The sequence below is a fragment of the Mandrillus leucophaeus genome, unplaced genomic scaffold, assembly GCF_000951045.1.
Source record: "Mandrillus leucophaeus isolate KB7577 unplaced genomic scaffold, Mleu.le_1.0 Scaffold4, whole genome shotgun sequence".
NCBI lineage: Eukaryota > Metazoa > Chordata > Mammalia > Primates > Cercopithecidae > Mandrillus > Mandrillus leucophaeus.
In genome coordinates this window covers 10,270,044-10,281,180 of record NW_012104253.1, presented here as the reverse complement: position 1 = coordinate 10,281,180, position 11,137 = coordinate 10,270,044, and the positions used below count along the sequence as shown (strand labels likewise).

The 11,137-nt window shown below is 46.8% G+C and overlaps 1 protein-coding gene across 1 annotated transcript in view; it reads right to left on the bottom strand.

Annotated features, from left to right (window-relative positions):
- Window positions 1-1,414: 1,414 nt before the first annotated feature.
- SERPINA11 (serpin peptidase inhibitor, clade A (alpha-1 antiproteinase, antitrypsin), member 11) overlaps window positions 1,415-11,137 on the bottom strand; it is an 11,943-nt gene continuing 2,220 nt past the window's right edge. The window contains exons 2-5 of the mRNA XM_011991698.1: window positions 6,797-7,442; window positions 4,984-5,257; window positions 3,729-3,876; window positions 1,415-1,760 (exon numbers count right to left, since the gene is read on the bottom strand). Coding sequence (XP_011847088.1) covers window positions 1,557-1,760; window positions 3,729-3,876; window positions 4,984-5,257; window positions 6,797-7,439 — 1,269 coding nt within the window. The 5' untranslated portion in view covers window positions 7,440-7,442 and the 3' untranslated portion in view covers window positions 1,415-1,556. The remainder of the gene's footprint in view (window positions 1,761-3,728; window positions 3,877-4,983; window positions 5,258-6,796; window positions 7,443-11,137) is intronic.

Genomic DNA, 11,137 nt, shown 5'->3' with positions numbered 1-11,137 from the left:
TTGTTTACTGCTGGGTTTCCTCTGCTAGAATGTAAGCCCCATGTAGGCAGGACCTATCATCTGTTTTGTTCACTGCTGCATTCCCAGTGCCTGGCATAGGAGGTGTTTAATAAATCTACACTGAAGCAGTGGATGCATGTGTTCTGATAGCCCTGCATGCAGCATGGTCGGTGGTCGAGTGGACCGCATGTTGCCAACCTGGCTGGCCCTTACCCTGGCTTCACCCTACTCATTCTTATCTATGCCCAATTGACAGATGACTTCCCCATTACTACTTAGTCCATATCCACATCTGCCCACAGGCCTGCAGCTACTCTCCACTGTCTACAAGACCAGGCTCACACCCACTCCACGGGGACCTAAAGCCTCCAGACTTTTATCTCTGAACACCTCTCTAACACTGCCTTCCACCATGATCCTACCTGAACTTTCCATGGCTGCAAAGCTGGTTTTCTCTCATTTTACTGGAACATACCTTTTCCTCTCTTTACCCATTGCTTTTGCCGATCACATCTCTCCTCTGGCCTCTCCCAGACTGTCCTACCCTTTTCTCTTTATTTAAAGCTTACCTGGTCTTCAGGATCTGAGCCTCACCTCCTTGGAGTAGGGTCAGGAGTTTCCACCACTGTAGCACTTTTTGGGAGGGCTCCTTCCTAGATACACACCACCTATATCCTACCCTCCGGTGTGTCTGGGCACGGAGTTCATTGTAGTGATGGGTATTATCATCCAAGTGGTACACACAGGCAGCTGGGCATCTCTTTCTGCTTCCCAACTAGTTTCAAATGAATGTCTCTTGGAGGGGCACACATGGGGGAGTAGGACTTTCGATCTCTAATGGAGGCTCCATCGCAACTGAATATGGCCCCCAATTCACCCCGCTGACCCTGCCCGATGTCCGTCATCCCTCCCGGCCATGTTTGCCTTCCTGCTTTCTTTGGTCTTTGTGTTGCCCTGGGCTCTGATGCTCTGTTCTTGCTGCTTGAACTCGACCTCCCTCCAGGTTGACCCATGATTACGCTGGCCCATCCACACACCTGGTTTTCTACATGGGGTGTAGTTTGGAGCCCTGACACAGGTCCAACCTCCTCTTGAGGGGATCTAGCCCCTGATGTCTGGGCAATGACATTTTAGGACAACCTCTCTTGTCTGTACAGCACATATTGGCCGTTATGAAGGGAGAAACTTACTTACTCCTGCTGATGCCCTCTGTGTTTTTCACTATGACCCTTACCCAAAGGACGCGCAGCAAGTATCTACAATGGCGGCAGCAGCGGTTGACGTCTCCTGGGAGGCCATAACACGAGGGTTGTTCTCATTTTCAACTTTCTGAGCACAGTTAACACCAGATTTGGGACAATTGTGAGTGAGTGGCTAGAAGCTGGCCCTCCCTTGTAAGCATTGCTCTTTAGTGTTCACAGAACCCAAGGTCAACTTTATTAGAATCTTGGCACACTGATTAACTGGTCCACATAGCAGCCCCAGGATGCAGGCTGGTGCTGCCCTATCTGTTTGGTCTAGGGCGAGATAAGATAACCCCTGGCCTCCCACCACGGTTACCCTGCAACTGGGTTGACAACTTTTCCCAGGAAGAGTAAGCTCTGGGTGGTCACCTCCCAAAGGAGCAAGAGGAAAGGCCTGTTGAAGTGGGCATGTGGGTCTGACATGGTGTTCAGAGATGGGGGCTGGGAGAGGAGGCCTGAAGCAGCTCCGGCCTCGGTCCCCTTCTCACTCATGTCCACCATCGCCTTGTGTGACACCTAGAGGACAAGAGGGGATGAAGACAGCATCAGTTCGGGGGCCTTCAAGGAGAAGACACTGCGCATCTCAAGGGTTTACACCGACATCACCCATCACTCTTTAATGGGGAGACGAAAGGGCCTGAACTAGAGTGCTGCTAAGCAGGTACCAGGTTGCAAAACCCAAAAACAACTTTTAGGAGCATCTCTCCAGCCTCTGGGTGTACCTGTGGCACAGGCCTTATTGTCATTTTCTGCTACAAGCTCCACATAGTCTCTCTAAGTCTCGGTTTCTCATCTATAAAATGGCTCACTCAGCTTAAATCAATGATGTTCAGAAAGTGCTCTGCATGTCTGATGTGCCAAGCCTTCTGCCAACCTCTGTGCCAAAAACTTCCCTTTTTTTAGTCTCATTTTAACACTACTTCCTAGGAAGAAAGGATTTTGAGGCTTTGAAAAAAGTGGATAAAACATTGGCCTTGATGATCCCTTTCAATTAACTAAAAAGCGATATTAAAAGATAGATCTAGCATTTAAGGTCAGTGTGAAAAAAATTCTTTTTTTTTTTTTTCTTTAAAAAGCTAGGCCGGGTGCGGTGGCTCACGCCTGTAATCCCAGCACTTTGGGAGGCCGAGGTGGGTGGATCACCTGAGGTCAGGAGTTCGAGACAAGCCTGGCCAATATGGTGAAACCTCATCTCTACTAAAAATGCAAAAAACTAGCCAGGCATGGTTGCGGACTATAATTGTAGCTACTTGGGAGACTGAGGCAGGAGAATCGCTTGAACCCAGGAGATGGAGGTTGCAATGAGCTGAGATTGCACCATTGCACTCAGCCTGGGCGACAAGAGTGAAACTCTCTCTCAGAAAAAGAAAAAAAAAAAGCTAAACTACTTCTTTTCCCTTTTTGTTAACTCCCCAACGTACACACACACACATGCACACACATGCAAATATGCACGCACACATATGCACGCATGCACACGTACGCACACACACGTGTATGTGCACACAAGACTGTGTCTCCATTGCCTTGGGTGCACATTCACCCCCTCAGCTGACCTTTCCCAAATAAAAGACAGAATAACTTCCTTATGAAGTTTCTAATGAAGACTCAAATGGTAATGGACAAGTCTATCCTAAAACGAAGTGGACAGCTGAAGCTCAGGGAAAGGCCTTTGTGTCTTCTCTTCCATGACGAATGCATTGTTATTCCCAAATATGCACTCTGTCTTCCCATTGGAGGGTTATCGGTCCTTGACAGTTCCACAAGACCGGCAGTGCTGCCTGCAGGGGGAGATGATCTGGACTGTGGGACTTGCTTCAACTGATGGCACGTGAGTGGCCATGGCACAGGCTGTGTGGGGGACAAGTGTTTAGAGCCATGTGCACATCTTCTTTTGCTTTCCTCCCCTGGTATGAAAATGGTTTGCCCCAAACAGGGGCTTCTTTAACCTACTTCCTGGAAGGGAGATGCGTGCAGCAGCCCTGTGGCTGATGGTAGTGACCTGCTTCTGACAGGTAATATGACCAGGAAATAAGCATTTGTTACAGTAAGGCACTGTAACAAAACAACTGGGATTGTTTTGTTACTGCAGCAAAGCTGACTGATGCACCTCTAGTTCATACCTCACTACCCTCTAGAGCTACAACAAAGGCAGGTAGAGTTTCACTGCTGTCCTGGAAAGAGGTATCAGGAATCAAAATAAAGCTATCCAACACCTGGGGAAATTCTGGCTGCATGGTTGACCCCAAACGACCATCAGTTCTATTTAGAACCCTGTATTCCTGTCCTGAAGAATAGAAGGAACCTAAGGAAGGGGAGATAGAGAAGGAGAAGCCTATGAAAAGAAGCCTTAAAGACTGTGGTATTAAATAGTCTACATAGGACAAAGAACAGAGAACTTGACTTTTAAATGTCCCACATGCCAAAGGAGAAACCTCCTCCCTGCCCCCACCTGCCCACACACATCCATATTCACCACCTTACCCTGGAGATGGTTTTGTTGAGCTGCCCAGTGACTCCTGAGAAGTCAGCTTCTAAGTTGAGTATGTCGGTGAGACCAATTTGGGGAAGTATGTCTTCCAGGTTATACGTTCCAGAAATTGAAAATCTTGGCAAGTGCAAATCCAACAGACTGGAGAGAGAAACACACAGAGAAATGGTGCTCTCTTGTTATATGTGCCACTCTTGCTCTGTATGTTGGCAGCCTGAGCCGTGGGGGAGAGAGGCATTTCCCAGCACGAGAGGCAACCAGTCTTCCCATGACACTGTTCACTATGGAGGACTATTCCACTACCCATACCAACAGCTCCCTTCTCTTTGGACCTCCTGGAATATCTTGTGGTTGGATCTGAGAAGACTCCAGGCACAGCTACATGTCTTTGTCATCTTCATCACATTTATAGAGGGCTTTCTAGGTGTCAGATATTGGCTATGTTTTTTCAAGTCTGAACTGATGGAATCCACATCATGACCACATGAAGTAAATACTGTCAACATCTTCCCACTTCCATATCTGATACATCAGCAAGTTCTGTTGGCTCAGCTTCTGAATAGGTCCTAAATCCACCTCCTGGCATCCCCTAATACAAGCAGCCATCGTCTCTCACCCGTCTCCGCTTCAGGTTCCTCATGTTTGTTAAATGGCATAGTGACGCCATTTATATATATATATATTTCATTTTGTATTGCAGCACAGTCTTGCTATATTGCCCAAGCTAGTCTCAAACTCCTGGCCTCAAGTAATCCTCCCACCTTGGCCTCCCAAACCACTGGGATTATAGGTCTGAGCTGCTGCACCCAGCCATGATTATTTTTCACTGTCTTTGATCTGATTTTTTGGCTGCACTTAACCACCTTCTGGTAGTGAATTGTTAAGTGGGGGTGCGGTGGTGAGAGGAAAGCAAGAGGAAAGGAGATGGGGACCAGACAGACACCAGGAAAGTATAATAACAGTCAATGCCTGGTGAGCACTTCTTATGCTCCACATACCAGTCTGAGTTCTATGTTCTCTATGGGTAGAAACTCAATGAATCCACTGAGCAACCCAATGAGGCAGGTATCATGTCCTGTTTTACAGTAAAGGCCCAAAAAAGGTGAGAAAATTGTCAAGATCACACAGTTAGTAAAGGACAAGATGGTGAGCCTAATCGAGATGTTGGGCTTTCGCAGCTGGAGTTGATCAAGACCTACTGGGGTTCTTGAGCAAGGTCAGCTAGCATCCTTCTGCTGTGACACTTACCTGGGCAGGAGCAATTGGCCCCATTTTCTCAGGGTCTCTGGCTGCAGAGCGGCCTCCACCTGCTTCATTTTTCCCGGGTCAGGGAGGACCAGAAGCACCAGGGCATTTCCTCTGTATTCTATCTGGAGGACGGTGCAAGCCAACTCCTGGTCATAGAGGAATCTGTGCATTTCCTTTTGGTGCATCATGGGGACCTGGAGAGAGGTCCTGTCGTCCACAAAGAAACTTTCCTGCTTCTGGGTCTGGTAGCGACTGAAAGGGTGCTTCCACTTGGCTTAGGACACAAATCCCATAAGGCCATGAGAACTCTTTTCAAGAGATCACCTCTGGGTATATACACACACAAAACCACACTTCCTCTTGGCTATGCAAGTATATGGCAAAAAAGTGGAATAGATACAGAGCCAGGAGACCAGAATTTAGGCCTGAGTCAGGCCTCTAGGACAAGTCACCAGTGTTTGAGCCCTAACAGCCTATGATTTTGTTCCATTTCAGAGGAACTTAGCTTCTAAGAAGCTGAACGGTATTTTTCCGTCTACTAAGCACCTTCCATGTGCTAGACATTATCTCTTTAAATTATCATAAAAATTAATAAGAAATAAGTATTATTATTCCTATATAAGGGATGATCAAACTGAGTCTTTGTGAATGTATTTAAACATACTGATTTGCAGAGCTGGGAGGACTGACTGTGCAGCTCAGGTTGCTTTTGCACACACTGAATTAATTCCTCTCAACCAAACTGCCTCTGGACAACAACCTTCTACAGAGATGCTCTAGAACTCCTTCCTTCACCCACCCACCCCAAATCCCTAATCTTCAAACTGAAAAAGGAAAAAGAATTCAATTAATAAAACGTCTTACATTAGGCAAAAGCCCATTAAGATGTAGTTAGAAATGCAGAATTTTGGGGTCATGGTTACATTCACATGTGTAGTATCTTCTCTCTTACTTCTTATAAATCTGTCCCCACAAACACCCCTTGCAAGCACTGGTCTTGATAACAAGAGAACTGGATCATCCTGTCCTACATACCCACACCCAATCAATGACCAAGTATTGCTGATTCAGCCTCCAAAACCGCAACATTATTCAAGCCCACCATTCTACTTACTTTGGACCACTTTGAAAACCTCCCAACTTGTCTCTCCTTTCTCACCCTTTCTCCCTTCCAAACCACCTTCCAAATTGTAGCCAGTCTGATCTTCCTAAAAATGTGTAATCTTATCACTTCACACTTAAAACTCTTTGGCAATTCTAAGGTTCCCTGAATAAAGTTGGGAACCCTCAACGTGGCTCTGTTTCCCTCTACATTGCAACTCTTGGCTCCTTGCTATTATTCTGCTATTGTGTTTGATGTTCTATCCCAATTAAATTTGTTTCAGTTCTTTGAAAATGCAACAATATCTCTTTTCCCTAGACCTTTAGATATGCTGGGTTTTTGCAACCTGAACCCTGTTTGCCCCACCTCTCCCAAGCTTCTTCACCTGAATGGATAAAACTCACTGTCATGTCTTAGCTTGGGTGGCTGTTTTTCCAGGAAGCTTCTCAAGTCTGGATGGGTGTCTCTTTTGGGAACTCTGTGGGACCCAATGCCTACGCAAGGAGAACATCACCATCCCACTGAGTTATTTTGCTTGCGTCTGTACTTATTTCCAACCCACATGGACTGTGGCCACGCAAGGGTGGGAAAGCTCTATCTTATTCATAGATTTTCCCAAGTGGTTAGCAAAGAACCTGTTATCTGGCTCTCTGCTGTAAGAGCATTTACTTGCAGAGGCAGTGGCAATAATTCTGTCTGAGCAAGCCTCACCTTTGAAGAAGATGTAATTGGCAAGAACCATGAGTGTGTCCTGGCTGAACTCTGGGAGGCAGTCCACGACTTGCCCGTATGTTTGCCTTCTCACATAGTCATTAATCTGCCTCCCAGTTGTAACAGAATCTGTGAAGTTGGCAGAAAAGGCAAAAGCTCCATAAAGCTCCTTGATGCTGTCCAAATAGTGCTGCCGAGGCTTTAGTCGCTTGTCTAGGAACAGGGAGTTTCCTACTTTTAGTTCGAGTTTGGGGCTGGGCAGGGCAAGGGTGTGGAGGAGGCTCCGGAAGCCCTGGTGGATGTTGGCTTCTGGGGTTTCTGTGAGGTTGAATCCTAGGCCCTCCAGGATCAGAGCTGAGGTGTCAGCTTGGGCCCCAAGAGAGAGCAGGGCCAGTGTGGTAGAGATGCTCACCGGCGAGAAGAAGATGTTTCCAGGGTCGTCTGCTGCCAGCTCTTTGTACAAACGCAAAGCAAACTTGGTAATGGTGGGTGTGATTCTGCGGTAGGCGGGGGCTGGCTCTGAGAGCTGATGCCCAGGGGGTTGAGGCCCCTGCAGACTTTTATCTCCATGGGCAGGAAGGGATTGACAGTGGACAGAGGCCAGGATCCCTGTTCCCAGTAGCCAAAGCCAAGCTGGCCCCATTCTCTGAAAACAAGAGGGTGAACATGTCACTTTTCTCCATAAATAATGTCACAATTCTCTATTGCTCATATCACAAATCCCATCTTCACAATGTGCCCACAGGGCTGCCATGAGGGGCACTAAAGAAGATAAGGCAGTGGACAATTAGGATTCTGGACACTTTCTTCTAAGGCTTCAGTGAAGGTAGCAACCCTTTATCTGCTTTACATATAGGTTTCTAAGATTTTGTTGAGTAAAAGTCTCTGGGCTATAAAACAACAAAAACAACAACAACGGCAACTCCTGGCCAGGCATGGTGGCTCACACTTGTAATCTCAGCAGTTTGGGAGGCTGAGGTGGGAGGATCGCTTGAGCCCAGGAGTTTGAGACCAGGCAGGGCAACATATGGAGACCCCTATCTCCAAAAGTTTTTAAAAATTAGCTGGGTGTGGTGGAATGTGCCTGCAGTCCCAGTTACTCTGGAAGTTGAGGTGTGAGAATCACTTGGGCCCAGAGGGTGGAGGCTGCAGTGAGTCGTGATTGCACCACTGCGCTCCAGCCTGGACAACAGAGTGAGAATCTGTTTTAAAAACAACCACCACCACCACAGCAAAACAACTTTCATAGTCTAGCCTTCCTCCCTCTCTTCCTTCCTTCCTTCCTTCCTTCCTTCCTTCCTTCCTTCCTTCCTTCCTTCCTTCCTTCCTTCCTTCTTTCTTTATTTTTTCTTTCTTCTTTCCAGTCATTCTTTCAATCATTCATTAACTTTCAAGCATCTGCCTGGTCCAAGAAGTGCACTAGGTCCTCATTATTTAGTGGGGGAAAGAAGTAAACAAAATTTCAGATTTCCTAGAGTTTAGGGTTTAACTGACACTAGCTTAGGTGACACTCAATAGCTAAATATGCAAATATATATGTGATGACAAATTGAGAAGAACATGCTTGGAGCAAATGTCCTGGCCACGCTGCCAGTGATGTTAGGCCTCCCTCACATCCAGCAAGGCTATTGACTATGATCCTGCCCATTGGAAAGGAAAGGATGATGTGCAAAGCCTCGGTCAGACCTCAAGAGAAAGAAGAGTGCCCTCCCCCTTTCCAGTCGTTCATTAGCTGGAGTGGGGATGTGAGGATCAACCATCTGGACGTGTGGATGAGGACAGCCCAGGAGTGGGTAGCAAAGTAGCAGGATTGATGGAGCCTAGAGGAGTGACGAGAGACAGGAACTCTGTCTCCATGTCTCTGTCCAGCCTCTAATATCTGGGAAGCCTCTTGTCACATGCAGAGGCTGAAACCTCTATTTTTTTTATTGCTGCAGAGCTGTGGGGATGATATCTGTTATGGGCTGAATTTTTTCTGCCCAAAATTCATATGCTGAAGTCTAGACACCTAGTATCTCCAGATTTGATCTTGTTTGGAAATAGGGTCATCGGAGATGTAATCGGTTAAGATGAGGTCATTCGAGCAGGCTCCTAATCCAATAGGACTGATGTCCTTACAAGAAGGAGAAATTTGGACACAGACAGCACACAGGGAGAATGCCGTGTGAAGATGAAGGCAGAGATCAGGGTGGTGCTTCTACAAGCCAAGGAACGTGAAAGATGGCCAGCAAACTGGGAGAGAGGCAAAGCTAGGAAAGGGGCCTGGAGCAGATTCTCCCTCACAGCCTCAGAAGGTACCAACCCTGCCACCTCCCTGATCTTGGACCTCCAGAACTGTGAGCCAAAAATGTCTGTTGCTTAAGCTGCCCGGCATGTAGTATTTATTAAGATAGCCGTTGCAAACAAATGTGATATCTCTTGTGCTTTAAGTTATAAAATGTGCCAGAAGAGCCTTTAGTCCAATTCCAGGGGATCAAAGTGGTACAGGAGCAGGAAGACCCCTTGTTCTAGGGCGGGGAATGCAGCCAGAGCTGGAGGGGAAACTGCAGTACAAACAGTGTTGTCTCTGCTCACCCTGCCCAGTGTTCCATGCTCTCCTTTCCCTTTCAGTCCCATCCCCCCACCCACCCTACACACATCCTCAGGTTCTTGTAAAAGACTCATGACCACATTGCTACTGGGACGCTCCCAAACCTTGATGTTCTCAGTAAGGAAGGCAGCCTTCTCTTCTCCCTTCCAATCCAACTCTTCCACTTCTCCATTCATTGCACAGCAGCTGTGCACTGCTGACCACCTCTATCACTCCTCATTAGTTTGTCCTGATAACATTTGTGTCTTAACTGGCACTTTAATATTCTTTTTTGCCCAAACCAATGACTTCTGGATCAACTGCAAATGCTGTGACAGTGCAAGAGAGGTTATATTTTTGCAAATGGTTTGTAGCCCCTGGTGCCCTGAATAGTCTGCCAAACCACAAAGGCCAGCTGTCAGGAGGGACAAATGTTGTCTCATTATCTGCTCTGTTGAAATGCATTTGCTGGTCAAAGTCCTGTGGGCACGTCCCCAAGGCTATGTCCTCCCTTTTCTGCGGCACAGTGTGGGTTCACTTAATGGCAGCTTCCATACACTTCAGATTTTCTTCTGATTGAAAATTTGGAAGATGCAAATCAATTTAAAAATTGTTCTACCCCTGGGTAAAATAAAGCGACTGTGATGAAACTATTTCTGGCTTATTCTTTCTATCCCATTGAACTCAGCACCATTTTCTACCCCATGCACCCCAAGGACCCCCTGACTTGCAAAGGATCTATTTCCCAAAGGGGATTGAATTGTAAATGAAGGGGCCTTGGAATCAAGGCTGTGCAGTAAGTCACTGCCTGATACTGTGCAAAAGCAGCTCTCTGAAACTCAGTGTCTCCCTTTGCAAAACGCAAATGATATTGCCACCTCCTGGGTGTGGGGCCGTTTCGAGATTATATGACAGCCAATGGACAAAGCTCTAGGCACGCCGAAAGTACTCAATAGCAGTTTTTTCCCCTTTCTATCAAGCCTGGGGGTAATGAGGCCCAGTTCATTTCTTAATTCCTCTTCCAGAAAGATAACAGAGGGAAATTAAGAACTATATTCAAAAAGTATAGTATTCTCACTTATTAAGGGTTTATGAAGTGATAGAATATTACATGCTTTGTAACACTGGCTCCTGACAAAGGCATGGGGAGGGGTGTGTGTAAAGGAGGTAGGGGTGACATTTTGGATCAGCCTAATGCCTGGTGGAGGAGTGCTGCTGGAGTTTAGCTGGGGAACAGCCGGGCTCCCGAAAGCTCTTGAAACACTCAGAAGAGTCACATTCAATGAAGAGTGGTCCTGCCCAGGTACTGGTAGTGCCCTTGTTGAGAAACACTGGCTTTGTCTTATTTAATTTAATCCTTAGGAGAACCTCAAAGCACAGGGATTATCAGCCCTACTGTACACAGGGGGCAACAGATGCAGTGTTAGGACAAGCCACCTGGTGAGAGCAGGAGCAAGGCGCAGACTCCAGACGAGAGCTCCTAAGCACCCTTTTCAGAGGACGGCTTCTAGTAAATTTGCTACAGCATCATTGTCATCGTGCTTTGGGTTGTATTGTTTCATTTGCTTGCCTAACTGCCAGGAATATTTGGGGTTCTTCTCTCAAACTTCTTCAGGGCCAAGTTTTCCATAAAAGGCGATTGAAAACCTGAAGTCCCTCCTTTAAGACTCAGAGGGAGTACATGGTTGCATTTCTTCTTCAGGGACTTACTTCTCCTATCCTTACCACCAAAGCCAGGAGCACGCACACACACACACATACACACACACACA